Genomic DNA, 22,999 nt, shown 5'->3' with positions numbered 1-22,999 from the left:
GCCTATTAATCACACAACCTATTCAGGTGCGTTTCTGAAAAGTGTATGACCCTTCGCTGTAAAGGTTACAGAAGGCCTAATCAGAGATATCGTGGTTGCTAGCAATATGCAGCGAGAAGAATGTACATTATCCAGATGTCGACTGACTGGGCTGCTAACTTCTAACTGGTGATCACTCAATGTTTATCGTCAGGAAGGACGAAGAAGTAGGAAACGGAAACTTGTTGAAGTACTTTGTGCTGAGAATTCTATATTGTACCAAAAATATAATATTGAATAAAGCTAATAATAATAATGAAAATTTTGATAGTCCAATTCATGAGTCAATTAAAGCTAGATTATCATGGAAAACTGCACAGCCCGTTTCGTCCTGATATGGGACTCCTCAGTAGTAGTGCACATCCACGATCTCACTTCACAAGATTCCAACCCAGGATCTATCCGTCTCACGGGCGAGCGCTTAACCTCTTAACCACCATGAAAAACTAAACAAACAAAACAAACAGAACAATTCATCTTACCATCAATTATAATCAAATCAATTAATTCAATAATTGTTCTTAATATTTCTACATTTTCTTGAATTACAATTAATGAATTATCAATATCATTAATATTCATTAATTGATGATCCAGATCATGATGATGATCCTGATCCCGATCATGATGATCATTATTTTCTTCAAATAATTGTTTTATATTAATTTTAAATTGATTTATATCATCATCATTATCAATATCGGATAATGAAAATGTTTCATTCAATTTAATCAATAAATTAGAATGAATAAAAAAATTTTTTTGTAAATTTTTTATTATTTTATTAAATAATAATAAATAATTAAAATCATTAATTTCATTCCAATCATTATTGATATCATTAATATAGGATTTGAATAATTGTTTACCAAATAAACGACGAATAATTTTATTTGATAAAAAATAGGTTAAAAGTTGTAAAGAATCAATAAGATAGAATTTATTCCCATGATTGTTACCATGGCAACTATCATCATGATCATTATCATTTTTAATAAATAAATTCAAAAAATCATTTAAATGTGGATAAATGATTTCAACTTGTGTATTGGTAAACATTTGGTGTTGTTCTCGTTGTTCTCCTTCTAGTTGTTGTTGAGTGAAATTAATTTGTGAAAAATATTCAGAATTTAATGTAAATATTGATGACAGAGATGAGAAACATATAGATAAACTATCTTGTAGAATATTTAACCAAATCTATAATGAAAAAAGAAAAAGAAGAAATTGTTTATTACAGAATTTTATAGAGTTGAGATCAGGAGTCAATTGAAGCTAGACCACCATCAAAAACCTGGAAGCACTGGACGGCCGTTTCGTCCTATTATAGGACTACTCAGCAGTGCGCATTCACGATCCAGCACTCGCGAGATTCGAACTCAGGACCTACCATTCTCGCGCCAGAGCACTTAACCGATAGACCACTGAGCCGGTATCCAACGGAATTGATTGATTGAAAAATTATTTGACTTTATTTATTGAAACACAAATATTGGTATAAAGGGGCCACTGAATACATATGTGCCACAAAAGTCACTTGATTTGTGTGTGGAGTGTGATACTGTCCGGGTGTCCAGACCGAAGCATGTGATTATCTCAAGGGGCCAAGCCTGGATCCTTCGATCTAAAGGTCTAATCCACAAGACAGTGGAGCAATGTAAAAAAAATAGTTCCATGGTAGTCGGTGACGAATCATTAGTTCATACGCCATTTGTTCACTCAGGATTCTGGAGCTCATGTACACCATTGGTTCGGAATGAGAGTTTCCCGACCTCTCTATGTGAATCCTCCATATCCACTAACCATGTTAAAGCGTCAGACATTCACTTTTCGTCCTTTCAATTTCGTGAACCATACCCGTGGTGCCAGAAGGCAGTAAGTAGGAGTTCCTTGGCAGTGATTGCATACGCGTGTCTATGTAAGAGCATTTGGAGAGGGAGATCTGACTCTCTCCACCATTGGCCATATCAGGGCATTTAGGGGCACCTTACATATAAGAGAGCATAATCCTAATTCAAACGAAAATAAGTAATTTATGAATCAAAGTAATGACATTATAGGTACAATTGACTATAAGAGAATAAATAAAGCGAAGAGTAACCGTATTTAATAGATAACATTTTATTTTTTCATTTTAAAACGTGAATAACGTCAAGCCAGATCTCCTTTAGTAAAGTTATAATGATGGCTAGGAGTAGAATTTATCATATGCGTTAAATTTCATTTGAAAATGAGGTTGTATCCCAGAATTACTGTTGAAATTGGAACTAGAAACCAACGAATTTTATTTAAAACTCCAAAAGAATTTGTAACTAGTTAGTAATACTGAAGCGATCCTTATAGTATGCACATACGACGACAGAGGCAGATCAATTGTAGTCTTTAACATCAAAAAAGGGAAAACACAAAGTCTTACAAATAGATTTTCAGTTGCGAATCATCTACATGAAAGAAGTGAATAAATAGACCGAGAACTAGTATAACTTAGAGAGGTCCAACTGAATGCAAAACTACGTACTCCATAACTAAGTGGTATATCAAAGTATTTATGGTAGTGCGGCAGGTGAATTCATTATTTATCTCCATCTAAAGTTTTTAGCTTCAATATTGTTGCATACTTTTTTCCTCCAATCCATAACTTATTTTCGAACTAGATTGTCAAATATTTAATGTATCACACTAGCTATTGTTACTAAAATTACTCCATTTATTTATTTATTTATTTAAACACATATATATTGGTACAAAAGGGCACCAGGTACATATGCGCCACACAAAATAATGAAAGTAGGAAGAGAAGGGATGAAAAGATAAGGCGGACTGAAATGTACAACCAGAAGACACTTTCAGTTAAGAAAGTTAGAACCATTCTTTATGTAGAAAGTAAAAGAAGGTTGCAGCAGGATCGCCACTGGCTTCTATTCTGAGCCATATCTGATAACGTCTCTAGCCACTGTGTTGCACCATCTCTCGGACCCCAACCAAGGAGTCGTGAAGGACCAACAGAAGCTAGCCCTTTGCAGCTCTCTTTCATGCCACGACACCATGTCATACACTGACCTCCTCTCCGCTTTTTCCAACCAGTCCCAGAGTCGGCAAATAATGCACGACGTGGAAGTCTCTGGGAAGACATTCGTAAAACATGTCCAAGCCACCGAAGTCGATGTTTCAAGATGGTGATACCAATTGAATTATCGTCTCTGCGCCCGAACACACGATGCCGAACCTCTGCATTACTAACATAGTGTTGCCACTGGATGTCAGCAATCCTTCGGAGACAACGATGATCGAACACAGAGAGACGTCTAACATCCTCAACTCGGAGAGGCCAGGTTTCACAAGCATAGAGCAAAACTGCTCGCACCGACGCGTTGTAGATCCGACCTTTTACAGCCAGACTAACATCACGAAGGCGCCAAAGATGGCCCAGATTGGCATAAGCCGCTCTGGCTTTCATTATACGTGCATCAATCTCATCACTCACGCCACCACCAGCACTTATATAGCTACCTAGATACACGAACTTCTCAACTACTTCGATCTCCTCACCATCCAGGGTGAGTACAGGATTAGAATCCTGCCAGTCTTGTAGGAGTACTTTGCACTTGGAGGGTGCAAAGCACATACCGTACCTGCGGACACTGATTGCCAACTGATTAAGTGCTGATTGCATGCCTTGGGCATTATCGCACAGTAAGACAATATCATCCGCATACTCAAGGTCGAGAAGTCGTTCTCCAGGCAACAGATCCACACCGCCATTACTTACATCCACCAGAGCTGTTTCCAGGATGTCGTCGATGGCAAAGTTGAAGAGGAATGGTGAGATCGGGCAACCCTGCCTAACCCCACTGCTCGAATGGAACAAGGGAGAAAGGTGGTTGTATGCCCTCACTCTGCCTGAGGTGTTCGTATACAGGGCCTTTAAGATGTTAATGAACTTCTCAGGCACACCCTTCTTCAATAGACAATCCCAGAGAACAGTCCTGTCCAACGAATCGAAGGCCGCCCTGATATCAAGAAACACTACGATTGTTGGCCTGCGATAAGTATGACGGTGTTCTAACATTTGGCGGAGGGTGAAGATGTGATCAATGCATCCTCGACCAGAACGAAAACCAGCCTGCTCCTCGCGAGTCAATCGTTCTCGGGTTTTAAACAACCTACGAAGAATGATAGAAGCCAATAGTTTGGACGCAATCGAAAGTAGACTTATCCCCCGATAGTTATTGCAGGAACAACGTGAACCCTTTTTAAAGATAGGGACGACTATTGACTCATTCCATGATGTTGGAACACTTTCTTGCTCCCAAACCTTTCCAAACAACACAGTCAATTCCTTAGTCAGAAAGTCGCCACCATCTTTAAAAAGAGCCGGAGGTAAGTCATCTGGGCCCGGTGACTTGTAACGTTTCAAGAGTTGGAGTTCCTTGCGGACTTCCGCCTCGTTTGGTGGATCAGTCGTCACCGGCCATGGGGGGCAGGACAAGCTGGTTGATGTTGCCGGAGCAGCAGGCCAGTTGAACTGCCCTTCGAAAAATTCCGCCCATCGTCCAAGACGTCGGGAGATGTTAGTGATTGGCATCCCATCAACCTCGTAGATTGTTTCACTCACACCAGACTTCTTGCTGCCAGTGGCTCGGATGAGTTGGAAGAGCTTCCGGCAGTTACCAGATGCAGCTGCTGCTTCCATCTCATTAGCACGCTCCGACCACCAGGCTTCCCGGTCCTTACGCAAGCTTTGCCCGACTTCATTACGTAACAGCCTTCGTTTGTGGTCAAACTCACGGTCACCTGGAGTAGACCGACGGGCTTCCATCAGTTGTAAGGAGCCAGAAGAAACCCAGTGCTTGTAAGCGGGACGTTTCGCGAAGCCGCAAGCGGCTTTACTCGCCATTTTCATGGCGTCGTGAAGATGCAACCAATGCTCATCTATACTTTTCGGTGGGGTGGTAGCTAGCCTAGAGGCTAGCTCCGCTCGATACTTACTTGCAACAGAAGTTGCAGCCAGTTTACTAATATCAATCCGTTGGTGGTGGTCAATCCTTCGGCCACTGAAAAGTAAGGTGAGATTGGCGCAGACCAGGGCATGATCAGACTCCAGATAGGTACTCCAAAAGGAGCGGCAGTCTTGTACACAACCACGCCAGCGGTAGCTGATCGCGATGTGATCAATCTGAGTCCAGGCTTGGGATGCAGAGGGAGGACGCCAGGTGGCACACCGGCGATGACTGTGCCGGAAGTTAGTGCTGGCCAGAAACAGGTTGTGGTCTGTGCACAGTTGCAGCAAACGGTCCCCGTTATCTGTCCTGCGACCAACAAGTCCCCATCGGCCACCTAGACGACTCTCTTCTGTGCCTAGACGCCCGACCTGTGCATTCAAGTCTCCGGCTAGTACTACAATATCTGTCGAACGCGCTTTCTGGAGAAGAACTGTTAACTGATGGTAAAACTCATCCTTGATTGCATCCGGGCTGCAATCTGTCGGGGTATAGGCGGAGATGACGAAAAGACACCGTTTCTCACGCCGATTTCTTCTCACTTTGATGGAACTTTCTAATCTAACAGCACATAACTGACTGTTAATGGGGATCCAATCGATCAGTGCTGCCTCAGCCCTAGCGCTTGGTGCGACACCAACGCCAGCAAGACCAGACGAAGATGCCACAGGATCCCCGGATAAGCGCACGTGGAACAAGCTTTTCGAGGCGACAGATGGAGAGCGGATTTGTAGTACTTCACTAGAGTCTTGAATACGGGTCTCGGATAGACAACAAACATCAACATTAAGACCTTCCAAAGACATAGCCAGCCCTATCTGTTGTCCGATCTGCATTAGTGTGCGAACGTTGAAGGAAGCCAGCTTGAACGGCGTACGTGGTTTCAGAAAGACTGCTTCAGTATTCGCTGGCCATGTGAGAGCATTTCGAGAGGGAGAGTAGACTCTCCCCACTCTCGGCCGTACCAGGGCATTTGGGGGCAAAATAGGAACAATAACGGGGCGGACTTGCATGCATATAGCAAACAATTCTCTTTGAACCTAGCACACAACAATATTGTCATGCACTGTCCCATCGCCCTTGGCAGATCAGGCAACCCGAAAGTCACGAGAACACCATCAGGGCATACGACAGGCTAGGTACCTCATCGTGCTGATATGGTACAGGAACCTGTGCTAGCCGATAATTCTGCTATCCCATGTTGCGTTGGGACATATGGTAATCCAAAAGGGTTTCAGGAGGAGTTTAAGGGACCACGACCAATAGAAATCAATCGATCATCATGTGACATCACGTTTTCTATTCTATTTAAATAACATCTTTGATAGAATCGCAGAAATAGTTAGTCATAAACGACGTAGTTTGGTGCATAATATCATTGGCATAAATTTCCGTACCACATAAATACGACAAAAAGTTAAAACTACGTAACACAAGTGATAATGCGAAAAACTGAGCATTAGAAATACAATTCGAAGAGACAGAATTGTAAGGTATGTATGAATGTATACAGAAATTCAAGATCTAGATGAATATGTAAGAGTGAATGCATTGCTTAACATCCACAGCCACTGATCGTGATTATCGCGTGGACATCGACCAGCTCACAGAATCATTAATAAAACATAAAACTTGATGACTAACGAAGTTGTAATATATCTCAAATGACTTCATCCTATTCGAGACTCATCATTTGGGTGTACCTAAATCCAAAGGTCTGGGTTCATTCTGAAATTCAAGCCCAGTACCGTTTGCTTCAAATTCCACCGCAGAGTACACTCATCTGACGAGTTCCAGATAAAGAGAAACGCACGTTTATGACTTACTAGCAATATCGAGGCAAACCGCACAGGATGCACATATGCTAATTACAGATTAATCAATTGTATTCCTCAACAATGTTAATTAGAAAATTCAAACAACTAATACAAGAGAAATGATAAATGACAAAACATAATTAACAAATTACTTATTAATACCAGAAGGGGTTTTTACCGATATTGTAGTAATTTTAATGGTTGAGACCATGAGTCAATAAAAGCTAGACCACCATGGAATGCCTGAAATCATTGTACGGCGATTTCGCCGTAGTATGAGACTACTCAGTAGTGTGCATCCATGATTCCGCCTCGCGCGCAAACACTTAACCTCTAAACCACTGAGTCGGGCGGTATCCAACTGTGTCAATTTCTAAATTCAACCAATCCACGAAATTGTGCCATCGTTCACCACTGTCTTCAGTTGAACTCCATTGGTCACTGCTTCTCACTAGAACTCTAGGTAATACCTTTTGAAGCCAGTCACTGAGTACTGCCACTGAGGAGTTCCATAATAGAACGGAACATCTTTTCAGTTCTTCTAGGTTTTTCCAAGATAGTTTAACCACAATTAACTCATCATCTCAACTATTAAAATTGCTTATTCTCAATAAAAACATATGTATATACATATACATATAGAAGACATACTTCATTTTCAATGTTTAAAGTTTTCAAACAATTTGGTAATAAACATCCAAGAATTTGTAATTTTGTAGAAATTTTGAAACAAATTAAGTTAGATATATGATCCTTATTATTATTATTATTATTATTAGTAGTAGTAGTAGTAGTAGTATTGGTAGTTTTATCAGTAGTATTAGTAGTAGTATTCATGATTGTATTAATGAATTCTTTAATGAAATTAATCTTAGCTAATTCATTAGTTGGTTTAATATTCATTAATTGATAATAAAATTTTTTAGGTAAGTCATATTGATTGAAAAATGTTTGATCACAATTCATTGGATCATTGAGATCTGCTTGATTCTCTTGTGGAAATAAAATTTTATTTAATAAATATGTAATTTCATTGAAATGGATTATATAATTACTGATCATTTCTTGAACATTACTACTTATCCATTCTGAATTGATAGTAGTAGTAGTAGATTGATTTAATCTGAAAAAAAAATGTTATAGAGAAAAAGGGAAACGGTTAACAGAGAAAAACAAAGGGATGAATAGAAGTGATTACTTAAAATATAGGCCTATAATTGAATGTAAAACATATTCATTAACAAGCAATGGCGGCTTTTTTACCATTGAAGAACATAAAGGACTATCTGTTAGTCAATATCACAGTTAAAATTTTCAATGTCAGTGTCAAAACAGTTATATTATATGGATGTGAAATGTGGAGAACTACTACAATCATCATCAAACAAACAGCTATCTATACAAGATATTCAATATCCGTTGATCGGATACTATCAACAACAACTTGTTATGGTAGAAAAAAAATTAGCTTCCGGTTGAAAGGGAAATCGGAGAAAGACGTTGGAGGTGGATGGGGTACACATTGAAGAAATCATCAAACTACATCACGAGGCAAGCCCTAGCTTGGAATGCTGAAGAGAGAGAGGCAGATCAAAGAACATATTGAACCGAATATTGGGAGGCAGGCATCAAAAGAATGAATAGCACTTGGAAACAGCTGGAAAGGAGGGTCTAGAATAAAGTTGTTTAGAGAATCTTTATCGGCAGCCATGTTCCACGAGGGATAACAGTATAGATCACGTGGCGTAAACGAGATGTCCGTCTGCCAATAAAAAGAGAACATACTGCACAACAATCAGCTCTGTATAACGCTATGGGTGTGGAACATGATCTTATGAAAGTAGGTCTATGTAGGCTGTAAGTTTTCGGTTACAGATGTTTTCGAAGCACTGCTCGCTTATCAAGGAATGTTAAGGTTGGTAAATTATGTGTACAGATAATTAATTACCAAAACAAAGATCACGCATAAATCGTATAATACTTACAAACATTTAACATTTGAATAAGTCATCAACAGCAAATGACTTGGGATCAATGTGAATCAGTTCTTCAAGATATTATACTTCACTTAAGAAGAGTATGTAATCAATTATGAGCCGCAATTTATGTGGAAGAAAGGAGTACTATTTAGGTATCTGAGTCACAACAGGTAGAGAGGGGTTCGAACCTAGGACTTATTGGTTGAATACTAAGATTTTTAACAGTTACATTACCGCTCCTTAAACTATGTAAACTAAGAGATTATTTAACTTCCTATTCAATGCATTCTAGTAGTTTGGACCTTGTGAAAATCATGAACAATAAGTATATACACAGATCCTGCTTCGGTTTGGGCACCCGGGCAGTATCACAGCCCACACACAAATGAATGAAATGATGAACTCTATTGGCGATAATATCCCTGCTCATACTAAAAGCAAGACAATTTACATTATTATTATTACCTTCATTATTATTATTATTACTATTATTATTATTATTATTATGGAAAATCTGTCCTATCTAAACGATCTCCAGTCACTGTATGGTTGAAAGTGAATGCTTCCACCGATAATGAATACTGAAGCAGTCTTTCTGAAACCACGTACGCCGTTCAAGCTGGCTTCCTTCAACGTTCGCACACTAATGCATATCAGACAACAGATAGGGCTGGCTATGTCTTTGGAAGGTCTTAATGTTGATGTTTGTTGTCTATCCGAGACCCGTATTCAAGACTCTAGTGAAGTACTACAAATCCGCTCTCCATCTGTCGCCTCGAAAAGCTTGTTCCACGTGCGCTTATCCGGGGATCCTGTGGCATCTTCGTCTGGTCTTGCTGGCGTTGGTGTCGCACTAAGCGCTAGGGCTGAGGCAGCACTGATCGATTGGATCCCCATTAACAGTCGGTTATGTGCTGTTAGATTAGAAAGTTCCATCAAAGTGAGAAGAAATCGGCGTGAGAAACGGTGTCTTTTCGTCATCTCCGCCTATGCCCCGACAGATTGCAGCCCGGATGCAATCAAGGATGAGTTTTACCATCAGTTAACAGTTCTTCTCCAGAAAGCGCGTTCGACAGATATTGTAGTACTAGCCGGAGACTTGAATGCACAGGTCGGGCGTCTAGGCACAGAAGAGAGTCGTCTAGGTGGCCGATGGGGACTTGTTGGTCGCAGGACAGATAACGGGGACCGTTTGCTGCAACTGTGCACAGACCACAACCTGTTTCTGGCCAGCACTAACTTCCGGCACAGTCATCGCCGGTGTGCCACCTGGCGTCCTCCCTCTGCATCCCAAGCCTGGACTCAGATTGATCACATCGCGATCAGCTACCGCTGGCGTGGTTGTGTACAAGACTGCCGCTCCTTTTGGAGTACCTATCTGGAGTCTGATCATGCCCTGGTCTGCGCCAATCTCACCTTACTTTTCAGTGGCCGAAGGATTGACCACCACCAACGGATTGATATTAGTAAACTGGCTGCAACTTCTGTTGCAAGTAAGTATCGAGCGGAGCTAGCCTCTAGGCTAGCTACCACCCCACCGAAAAGTATAGATGAGCATTGGTTGCATCTTCACGACGCCATGAAAATGGCGAGTAAAGCCGCTTGCGGCTTCGCGAAACGTCCCGCTTACAAGCACTGGGTTTCTTCTGGCTCCTTACAACTGATGGAAGCCCGTCGGTCTACTCCAGGTGACCGTGAGTTTGACCACAAACGAAGGCTGTTACGTAATGAAGTCGGGCAAAGCTTGCGTAAGGACCGGGAAGCCTGGTGGTCGGAGCGTGCTAATGAGATGGAAGCAGCAGCTGCATCTGGTAACTGCCGGAAGCTCTTCCAACTCATCCGAGCCACTGGCAGCAAGAAGTCTGGTGTGAGTGAAACAATCTACGAGGTTGATGGGATGCCAATCACTAACATCTCCCGACGTCTTGGACGATGGGCGGAATTTTTCGAAGGGCAGTTCAACTGGCCTGCTGCTCCGGCAACATCAACCAGCTTGTCCTGCCCCCCATGGCCGGTGACGACTGATCCACCAAACGAGGCGGAAGTCCGCAAGGAACTCCAACTCTTGAAACGTTACAAGTCACCGGGCCCAGATGACTTACCTCCGGCTCTTTCTAAAGATGATGGTGACTTTCTGACTAAGGAATTGACTGTGTTGTTTGGAAAGGTTTGGGAGCAAGAAAGTGTTCCAACATCATGGAATGAGTCAATAGTCGTCCCTATCTTTAAAAAGGGTTCACGTTGTTCCTGCAATAACTATCGGGGGATAAGTCTACTTTCGATTGCGTCCAAACTATTGGCTTCTATCATTCTTCGTAGGTTGTTTAAAACCCGAGAACGATTGACTCGCGAGGAGCAGGCTGGTTTTCGTTCTGGTCGAGGATGCATTGATCACATCTTCACCCTCCGCCAAATGTTAGAACACCGTCATACTTATCGCAGGCCAACAATCGTAGTGTTTCTTGATATCAGGGCGGCCTTCGATTCGTTGGACAGGACTGTTCTCTGGGATTGTCTATTGAAGAAGGGTGTGCCTGAGAAGTTCATTAACATCTTAAAGGCCCTGTATACGAACACCTCAGGCAGAGTGAGGGCATACAACCACCTTTCTCCCTTGTTCCATTCGAGCAGTGGGGTTAGGCAGGGTTGCCCGATCTCACCATTCCTCTTCAACTTTGCCATCGACGACATCCTGGAAACAGCTCTGGTGGATGTAAGTAATGGCGGTGTGGATCTGTTGCCTGGAGAACGACTTCTCGACCTTGAGTATGCGGATGATATTGTCTTACTGTGCGATAATGCCCAAGGCATGCAATCAGCACTTAATCAGTTGACAATCAGTGTCCGCAGGTACGGTATGTGCTTTGCACCCTCCAAGTGCAAAGTACTCCTACAAGACTGGCAGGATTCTAATCCTGTGCTCACCCTGGATGGTGAGGAGATCGAAGTAGTTGAGAAGTTCGTGTATCTAGGTAGCTATATAAGTGCTGGTGGTGGCGTGAGTGATGAGATTGATGCACGTATAATGAAAGCCAGAGCGGCTTATGCCAATCTGGGCCATCTTTGGCGCCTTCGTGATGTTAGTCTGGCTGTAAAAGGTCGGGTCTACAACGCGTCGGTGCGAGCAGTTTTGCTCTATGCTTGTGAAACCTGGCCTCTCCGAGTTGAGGATGTTAGACGTCTCTCTGTGTTCGATCATCGTTGTCTCCGAAGGATTGCTGACATTCAGTGGCAACACCATGTTAGTAATGCAGAGGTTCAGCGTCGTGTGTTCGGGCGCAGAGACGATAATTCAATTGGTGTCACCATCTTGAAACATCGACTTCGGTGGCTTGGACATGTTTTACGAATGTCTTCCCAGAGACTTCCACGTCGTGCATTATTTGCCGACTCTGGGACTGGTTGGAAAAAGCGGAGAGGAGGTCAGTGTATGACATGGTGTCGTGGCATGAAAGAGAGCTGCAAAGGGCTAGCTTCTGTTGGTCCTTCACGACTCCTTGGTTGGGGTCCGAGAGATGGTGCAACACAGTGGCTAGAGACGTTATCAGATATGGCTCAGAATAGAAGCCAGTGGCGATCCTGCTGCAACCTTCTTTTACTTTCTACATAAAGAATGGTTCTAACTTTCCTAACTGAAAGAGTCTTCTGGTTGTACATTTCAGTCCGCCTTATCTTTTCATCCCTTCTCTTCCTACTTTCATTATTTTGTGTGGCGCATATGTACCTGGTGCCCTTTTGTACCAATATATATGTGTTTAAATAAATAAATAAATAAATAAAATATACACAGATAAATAGAATCTACCCACCAACAATCAAACGTTATCGTAAAACAACCACTGCTTATACTTATATGAAAATAACAGAAATGTGTGATTGTTGTATAAAATAAGTACCAAAACCGTCTGTACATTCATGACTGCCTCGTAAGATGATTATTTTGTATATTTAATTATTAAAATTTTAGTCGACGGTGAAATGTTGAGACAAAGTCCTTGAATGCAAGGTGAGATATCGATTAGTAATATTATATTTGGTCAAGGGAAAACGCTTACCATGGAACGATAGAAAAGAAAACTTTAGACTGAGTGGTATATCAATAATTTCTTTTAGGAAACTAGTCAAACGATAAGAAATACGTTGGTTTGTGATCTCAGTAATATTCAACAATCTCCAAAACCCCCTTTATCATGTAGATAATAATGATTAATTTCGAAAGGTAATTCCCAGAGGTCCAGTGAGAAGCTGTAACTAGTGGAGTTCATCCATGGTAAGTGGTTACCAACCAAAGACAATAGAAAATGGTCCTCATATATGACAAACTGATTAGAGGTAGAGACGTATACCATTTGATCTCGGCCCAATGATCTGGAGATCAAGCGCTCGCTGCAAGACCTAGAGGTCCTGGATTCATTCCGCGGTTGAATCTTAGATAAGCACAGTTGATGAACCCCATACAAAGGCAGAACAGCTGCCAGGAGAATACTGGTTTCCAATGATCATCTAACTTAGGTTGATTCAAGATCTTAATGACATTAAACAATCTCGAAAAACCCTTGTAATGAAGACAAATAAAATGGCATTCAAACAATACTAACCTTGAAACGAAAGAATGTGCTGATTTCAAAATCAAATGACGTTGACTAATAGACAAATTTTCTGAAAATCTACTATCATATAATAACTCATCCAACCATTTTACAAAGCGTGAAACATCATTCGCAGTGTTACCTGGAGCAATCCATTCAAATAATTTGAATAAATCAGACATAGTTTTAAATGATTCAAATAATGTCGAATCATAAAATACTCTTAAACCAAATATGGCATAAATATCACCAACTTGTAACGATGTAATCTCATTACTGTCATCATCATCATCAGCTTGGATTTGTTCAATAACTTTTGCTAGAACATCTGCATCAGATTTACTTTTAATAAAGTTATAAAATGGATGATTATGATACAGTTCAGGAGATTGATGAAGAAACTTAAGGAATTCCGAATAACTGAAACTGTTGAAGAAGGTATCATCCACTTGTAACTTCAATAAAATATCCAATATCTTTCGATGTAATTGTATTTGAAGTCCATCAAATACTTTTGAATCACATTCATTAGGTAATACATCAAACAATAGCTTGATCTGTGAAAGCTGTATTAGAAATGGATAAATCGTTTGATCGATACGATTCATTAAAATCTCCATTCCATTTGGATAAGTAAGAATCCATTGAATGATATGATTGATCATTTTTTGAATTTTATCATTCATCCAATCTTCATCGCGGAATAAATATTCAAGACGACAAAATATACCTTCTATTTGTGAAAGATTATAACATGAACATAGTCGTAGACCAAATGAGAAATGAGTTGAACATAATCCATATATAGTATCTTCACGATAGTTTGGATCATTATGAAAACGTACAGAATCAATACTTGGAAATTTAATAATAAGCCGATGAATAAGACTTTCTCTTAATACAATGAACAATCTATTCATAAGTTCTTTATGTAATTGATTAAATTGTTCCTTGAATTCTTCAGATATCATAAAAGAACAATATTTTGAACATAAGTATTTCCCTGATGGAAAACATCCACATGGTAAACAATATTCAATAGTTTTATATTCATATATTGATACCAAAATGTAACATAATAGAACTAATATAATACGACATGGACTATTATCAAGATCCTCAGATATATTCGATGATTCCAGGAATGGAAATAGAATAGAACTAACTTGATCCATATAATTCATATATGAATCTGAATGAGTTGTTGAATAAAATCGACAAAATTTGGAACCAATCGCTGAATAACTCATTGCTAAACGTGTATCATAATGAATAACTTCTAAAATAGATTTACACCATATAAGATTAGGATTATAATTCTCAAATATATTGATTTGATTACATTTAGACCAATTCATTAGAAATGCAAACCATAGAGATTGTTCATTAAAACCATAATAAAGATCATTTATTGATTCCAGTTCATCTGATGTGAATTGACTGATTACATAATCAGTTGATTCTGTATAAAATGATGGTAAACATAATTTGATCTCTTTAGAATGATTCTTCTTCTCCTCTTCTTCTAATTGATCATTAGTTTCCATAGCAACAAACTTCATCAATTGTTTAAATATATTTTTTGATAATTTTCTTCCTTTTTTTTCTTTATTATTATTATTTAACATGACCATAGTGAATTTCATCCATTCATTACGTAATATACATAATCCAATAAAATTACATAAATCATATAAATATTTTGTTGATGTACAATAGGCTAAGGCATATCTAGCTAAACGTAAACGATAAGATTCTATATTCCATAATTGTATTAAATCTGTATTCATATTGCATAATTGAGAGTTTGAACGTTCAATATTAAATAAAGCATGCAAATAGGTCCATGTATATAATTTTTTATTAAACTTCTCCATAGTACTACTACTATTATCCTTATTAGTAGTATGAGTACTAGTAGTAGTATGAGTACTACTATTATCATTATAAGTAGTATAATTAGGAATATCTAAAGAATTATCTATATCTGATTGATAACCAGCCCAATGAGCACATTCAAACCAACATAATTGGTTACGTAATTCAATTAATTCATTTAAATAATTATAAATTAAATTTAATAAATATAAATTAGGCAAATTTATTTTATTCAATTTTAAATATTGATACATTGAATGAATAAAACAAATTTTCACTTGTTCATTAGTAATTAAAAAACTATTTGCTATACTACTTATAAAGAATGAATTGAATAAATTTTTGATATAAGTAGTATTATAAGTAGTATAAATATTTAAAGAAAATAATTCAATTAATTGATAGAAAGCATCTATTAATAATTGAATACGTTTATTATTATAGAATTCATTAAATTCATTACTATTATTATCAGTAGTAGTAGTATTAGTGGTAGTATCATTACACCATAAATATCTTAATTTGTATGGTACATTCAATGACGATACCATTGATGATGATGACGATGAAGATGGTGGTAACAGTTTATTAATTGTTCCAAGAAATGTTGATGCATCTAATAAACATTTTTCTAAATGAAATTCTAATATAAATGATTGATCCCAATTCATTTGATGATGTAATGAATCAATAATTGATAGACAATGACGTGCTAAACGCTCATTAGGATCTATCATTCGATGAGATGATGATGATGATGTATGAGGATCAGTGAATACCATATTCAAATCAGATCTTATTGGTATAGATGTATTAACATAAGTACGTAAAGCATTTAATAAACAAATTCTCCATGAATTTAATGAATATTGTGATAATTCAATAGTTTTTTGTAAATTCAAATTGGATTCATTAAAATTTAAACAAAATTTTTTAGATAATTCTAGAAATAATTCATTACCCGAAGCAAATAATGAATATTGTAAACCAATTTCTAACCATAATTCACATGGACAATGATGAAATGCCTTTAATAGAATTTTATAGAATTGACAGAAGGTATCACTGGAAAAAGAAGAGTTAAAATGAAAAAAAAATTGTCTCAATTTCTCAATATAACTAATTTGATATTGAGTAATACGCAATCTGTTTATCCAGGATATTGGAGCCCATGTAAGCGATCGGTTTGTAATTAGGGTTTTCCAACTCTCCTAGGTGGATCTTGCGTGTCCACCAACCCGGTTAAAGCACCAGACATTCGGTTTTCGTCCTCTACAACTTCGTAAACAATGCTCGTGGTGCGAGAAGTCAGTGAGTAGGACTTCCGTGATAGTGATTGTATACGCCTGGTCATGTGAGAGCGTCGTGAGAGGGAAATCGGATTTTCCTCGCCGTCGGCCGTACCAGGGCATTCGAGTGCAGTCCTGATGATCCAGTGCCTGAGAAAACCACAACACAGGTTTAGAAGGCTCGATTGGATTTTGCAGGCCTGTATCACTTCTGGTGTAATCAAGATATTCATTTGCCAACCAAAGGACCACTTCATCGTACAATACTTTTCTACTTCATTGATGTGAAACATACCCATTAAGAATAGAAAATATCTGTACATTACTAGTATTCGATCATCGGTGTTCTCAAAGCGTGATTCGTGTATTTCTGACCATCGGAGTAAACAATCTCTGAGTAAGGAATAGTGTACTAGGTAAGGAGGCTAATCGATTAATGAGGTAGTAAATCTTCATCAACTGTGTTGTTTTAGAGATGTTTCACATATGCCGAACCACCACCTACCTTGACGGACGATTTTGTCCAGTGTAGGAGTATGTCCGAAGAATATCACGCCCAGACAAATAGAAATATGACACCAGCCCATGAAGTCATTGACAATTCGACTTAGCCATGTTGATAGATGCAGACTACCTGGTTGGGGTTTGCATGATTATCGTAATCATTAGTTAAAGAGTTTGAATGACATGGCTGGAGGTCGTCTGGAATGGTGTAGGTGCATCTGTTCTTTATCTTCCCACAAATTCGGAGCTTCTGAATTCCTTATAACCTATTGTTTACATTTTACTAATCCATATTTTCTTTCTAAATCAAATCTTCACTGATAGTGTTACTACCTTTACTATTCTGGGATTTGGCCTTATAGTTTTACCTCTCTGTAATGATGAGATATGGGAACTTCATCTGATGCGTATACGTACCAGGTCATACGTTGCAACTTAATAACTGTTGTATAATACATGATATTTTGTCTTAGATCAACACTGTCTTCTCATTGCACTATCAAAATATTCAAAAAATAATTTTAAGGAATATTTTTAAGTCTGGACTAACACCTACACAAACTAAATTTGCTTTATGTTAAAATAAAGATTTCATATGGAATATCTAAACAAAATAGTCCACTATTTCAGTCGATATTGTTGGTTAATTTCCAATATATATTACCCCTAGCTTTCCCCACGCCAACCATTATTTCATGTCGAGGTGGGGGGAGTACTTAACAAATCTCTTGGCCAATTCAGTCATCAAAATCTTCAAATATGATTACATCATCATTAGCGAATGTTAATTGTTATTTTCAGCATTCTATATAATCTTAAGCATTCATGTGCCCCCAAATGCCCTGGTATGACCAAGAGTGTGGAGAGTCCGCTCTCCCTCTCGAAATGCTCTCACATGGCCACACCTATACAGCCTCTGCCAGGGAAGTCATACTCACTACTCTCACGTGACAGGGATGATCTTTACGAAATTGAAAGGACGAAAAGTGGATATCCAGCACTTTAACCGGATTGGTGGACATGGCGAGTTCACCTAGGGGAGTTGGAAAACTCTGATTCCAAACCAATGGTGCACATGGGCTCCAGTATCCTGAGGGAACAAATGGCATATGAATCAATCGTTGGTCACCGGCTACCATAGGACTGCATCTCCTCACGATGCTCCACTGTCATGTGGATTAAATCTTTAGGTCAAAGGCTCCAGGTGTGGCTCCTTAAGAAAACCACCTGCTTCAGTTTGGGCACCCGGGCAGTATCACAGCCTTTTCACACAAATCAAATAAGATTTATGTGGCGCATATATATCTGGTGACCCCTTTGTACCAATATTTATGTACTTAAATAAATAATAAATAATTAATTTTCATAGTTGAAAGTGTGAGTCAATTGAAGCTAGACCACTAGGGAAAACCTGGAAGCACTGGACGGCCGTTTCGTCCTATTGTAGGACTCCTCAGCAGTGCGCATCCACGATCCCACCTCGCGAGATTCGAACCCAGGATCTACTAGTCTCGCGCCAGAGCCCTTAACCGATAGACCACTGAGCAGGCATCCCATGGTTGTTATGCTGAGGTGTCCCACAATAGGACGAAACGGCCGTCCAGTGCTTCCAAGTTCTCCCTCGTGGTCTAGCTTCAATTGACTCACTACGCTTTCAACTACGAAAGTACTAAATTTCCACAAAAAACCCCTTCTGAAAATAAATAATTACTTGAGTTTCTTTATAGTTGATTCAGAAATCGATGATCGTTGTATCCGTTTATTATGATTATGATCATGAATAGATTCATCAGATATATTATCTTCATATTCATATGTTATAGCTAATCGACTAAATATTTGCATCCAACTATTTAATAAATAACAAAAATATTTTGCATTTTGACTACATTGATAAAATGATTTAATCGAATGAAAAGGTAATTGAATAGATGAACCAATACATTTTTCAGTTGATTGTATGAATGATTGAAAATCAATAAATGATACAATAAATTGATTGATTAATTGAATATCCTTCAACAATTTTTGATAATCGATTTCATTAGTAAATTGTAAAATGATCATTTTATAATCTTGACAATAAGAAAGCATTAACTGGATAAGATGATTTACATTATTGATATAGGTTGATAATGATAGAATTGGTTGTTGATTGAATGATTGATCAACTTTATGATCTGGTTCATATTCTTTTAGGACATAAACTAATCCTATTAATAGTTGATATGCTAAAAATGTAGGTAAGAAAAAACAAACAAACAAAAGATGTATTTTGATGAAAAAGAATTTAGTAACGCGGACCCTAACCAAGTAGTCTGCATCTACCAACGTGGTTAAGACTAGAAGTTAGTGACTTCAAGCAATGATGCCACGTTTTGGTTTGGCCACCATCTAACTTTCTTTCAACCATTGCCAATATTAGTCAGCATAACGCGTCGTGGTAATCGGTGTTCAGGCATACGTAACATGTGGCCCAATCAACCCAGTCGATGAAGATTCATCACCTCATCAACTGATTTACCATCATTCCCTAATACCTTGCGTCTAACCTCACTATTACTTACCCGGTGATGCCAGCAGATGCGAGCAATATTTCTAAGGTATCTGTGGTCATATATAAATATATATATATATATATATATATATATATATATATATATAAATGCTAGGATATGCTAAGTGTTCTCAAACCGAAGTGGGTGGCTCTTTTAGAAAGTCACTTTTTGAGCTTTTGCCAACGGATCACTGTTAACTAAGGTGCTGATTGAAAGTAGTTGATAGGAAACCCTGGATCTAGATTTTGTGCTATTTGACAGGCGTCATCAAGGTATACCTGTAATCTTAAGAAGACTACCACGTTACATCTCAATATAATGGACGTGGTGTTAAGTCACTTGGAGTAATGGTTTCATTCCAACTTGGTCAATAGAATTCAATCAGCACTAAGAACATGATATATATATATATATATATCATTGATCCCTATTCAGTGTCTAATCAATTGTAAAACCAACGTCAGGATATGCGATTCTAGAGTACATGGGAAACAAAATGGGTACATACACCAATTATTCCCTCAGGATCCTGGAACCTATGTACATCATAGGTTTGGGGGACTTTGCTTTCCGTTTTCTTTCATTTTCATAAAAAGTCCCTATTGTGTATGAAAATAGTAAAGAGAATTTCTCTGACAAAGGCTATACATACTCAGTCGTAAGTGAACATTTTGAGACGAAGAGCGAACTGTCCTCCAAACGAGCAACGGTATTTGAGGAGAGTATAGTTCAAAACCAGAATTAATTAGAGGAGTGAAAAGCATGCAATAATATTAGAGCTAAGGAATTGTGAAGGAAGATAAGAAGTAAAAGCATCCGCTCCACTATTACTATTAACAAGCCTATAATGTTGGATTAACGTAATAATTATATAAATAACAATGATTATTTAAATATTCAATTTGTTCAGGTTTCAATGAGAATTAAGTGTTTACTGTTTCATAAAATACCATCAGTTCATTACAATCGAAGTCAAACTGAATTTTAAACGATAGTAGCGTATATATAGACCGTTTATTGTTATTAGGCGTGCTGTCCAAAATTGATACTGATGTACAAACTTAATAAGGACAAACCCTGAAGCAGTTACTGAGCTCGAAGACTAAGATTGGTGAAGGTAGTAATTCGAGTCAAACCGATTCACATATATAAACACTCATTTATATATGTTATCCTTAGAAAATAAAACTATTTTTTCGACCAATCACATGCACGTGTTAATAGGAGATTTTTGATTGGTCAATCGCAACATTTGCCATAGAGATCACGATGTACATTTCATAACAAAATACAGAACTCCACTTTCTCATATAACAAAAAAGAGACGATCCTGTATTACGTAACATGCCATAAAATACACTCACGGTTTAAAATATTTAGATAATCATCAATACGAGAATTATTATTATTCAATACGACTGAATCAGTTAGATCTATTGATAAATAATCAATAAAATCAGTGAAACATCCCAATCTGACGGACTCTAAAAGCTTAAGATGACCAGTTAAACCAATGTAATTTGCTGCATATAAAAGACAATGATTAATCAATTCTTCATAATTAGATGGTGAACATTTCTCAGCTAAATGTGGTAATAATTGATAAAGAATAAATGAGACTAGTTTATCTGATGTAACCGATGATGATGGTGATGATGATGATGACAATGGATTATTATGTAGATTATCTGAATGGATAAGACTTAAACTAATTCGTAGTAGAAAAGTTAAAATAGATTTAGAATTGAACTGTTGAAAATGTTTAATATGCAATTGAAATGCTCTGATACATTCGTTTGTGTTGCCATGACTACTATTATTAGTATTATATTCTTGAGGTATTACATTTGTTGAATCATTAGATATTTGTAGTATTGTAGTTGAAGATATATTTTTATTGTAGATAATCTAAATTTGAAAGAAAAAAAAAGAGAAAATTTATCATTAGAGATAGAATTGCTAAGACTAATGCAACTTTCTCTCTTGAGGATGCAGATAGCCTCAAAAGTTTCAATAACTTTGTGTTATATCCCGAAGAGAATTATGAATGGTAACTTTTGAGGACTATTTATGTACACATATGATGCGTATATTTTCTATTGTATAGTTGTTAAGTAACTCAACTATTCATATTCATGTTCCTTTTATTATAAGCTTCATTTTGACCCATAAACTATTACTATACGATTTACCGTTCTTGAATTATGCCCTATCTATCAATTACTATCTCCCCCTATTCACAGCAACATTTGGCTAAATCTTATACAAATGTTGTTTTCCTACTTCACGGTACGATGTGGTCTGTTTGTTTGGTATATAAACCCACTATGTTTAAAATGAATGATTCATATTGTAGAGGCTGTTATTGGTGTTCTGGACTCAAGTGGCTGGGCTAGGCAGTAAGCAGGACGGATAAGTACTCTAGGCTGCTCGTACGGGTTTCGTGTGTCATTGGTCTGATTGATAATTTACTTCTCTCTAATTAGTGGTATCGTCACGTCATATATTTACATGGGCACGGAAGGCCACCAAGTTATAACACTTTGGTAAACAAGAATTTTGACATAATTGGGCATTTGTTTTGGTTTTTATTATAGACTATCTATATGTCAGTCAGTCAGTCACAACGTGGAACTTCGTACGTACGTACACCAGTTCGAGACTATCTATATGCCTAAGGAATAAAGCGAAATTTCATTCTCCCTCCAATTTTGGAGATTATTCTACTGTTAGTTTTATACAACTTATGTCACAAACAAAGAATAAATTCTAATTAATACTAGATGATGCTTTTGCCTTATTGTGGATAAGATGTCAACTTTTTTCAGATTTTAAGGACAGTGTCAACTTAAACAATTGTATACAAGTGGAAGCGGTATTACTATTGTTAAGGGAATTTTCCAGAAACCAATTAGATTTAAGACGCATACAGTTACAATTGGCTGGAAAAACTAGGCTTTAAGTAAAACAGAATATCTGAGTTAGGAATTATAATGCACAGTGTACATCACGAACAGATTTTATTAAACAACCTTTAGAACTAGGAACACTGGATAGCTTATTTCGTTTTACTATAGGACTCCTTACTAGTGTGTGTTCATGATCCTACCACTGAAGATCGAATATACAACTCTCAGTCTCGCAAGGAGTGTTTCATCTTTAAACGATTGAGTCTACATACAAAGATTTATGTGTTTAACTCTAATCAATTCGCGAAAATGTGCAACTATCCCTAAATTCCCAAATGATTGATCACTGGGTGGTGATCAATGTCATGTCTGTCAAGTCTTTCTTAGTGTAGATCGAATGCTATCGATCAAGTTGCAATGTGGCTACTAGTCTAGGT

At 37.8% G+C, this 22,999-nt stretch overlaps 1 protein-coding gene across 1 annotated transcript in view; it reads right to left on the bottom strand.

Moving 5' to 3' along the window:
* Smp_181260 (hypothetical protein) overlaps window positions 1-22,999 on the bottom strand; it is a gene marked incomplete at both ends in the record, with an annotated part of 33,493 nt that overhangs the window by 3,449 nt on the left and 7,045 nt on the right. The window contains 7 exons of the mRNA XM_018799843.1: window positions 522-680; window positions 7,912-7,979; window positions 13,434-14,980; window positions 15,851-16,330; window positions 19,211-19,326; window positions 21,018-21,281; window positions 21,444-21,561. Of these exons, the coding sequence (XP_018651591.1) occupies window positions 522-680; window positions 7,912-7,979; window positions 13,434-14,980; window positions 15,851-16,330; window positions 19,211-19,326; window positions 21,018-21,281; window positions 21,444-21,561 (2,752 nt within the window). The remainder of the gene's footprint in view (window positions 1-521; window positions 681-7,911; window positions 7,980-13,433; window positions 14,981-15,850; window positions 16,331-19,210; window positions 19,327-21,017; window positions 21,282-21,443; window positions 21,562-22,999) is intronic.

The sequence above is a fragment of the Schistosoma mansoni genome, chromosome 3, assembly GCF_000237925.1.
Source record: "Schistosoma mansoni strain Puerto Rico chromosome 3, complete genome".
In the NCBI taxonomy this organism is placed as follows: domain Eukaryota; kingdom Metazoa; phylum Platyhelminthes; class Trematoda; order Strigeidida; family Schistosomatidae; genus Schistosoma; species Schistosoma mansoni.
Note: the sequence above shows the minus strand (reverse complement) of the source record. Positions and strands in the feature narration are given on the sequence as shown.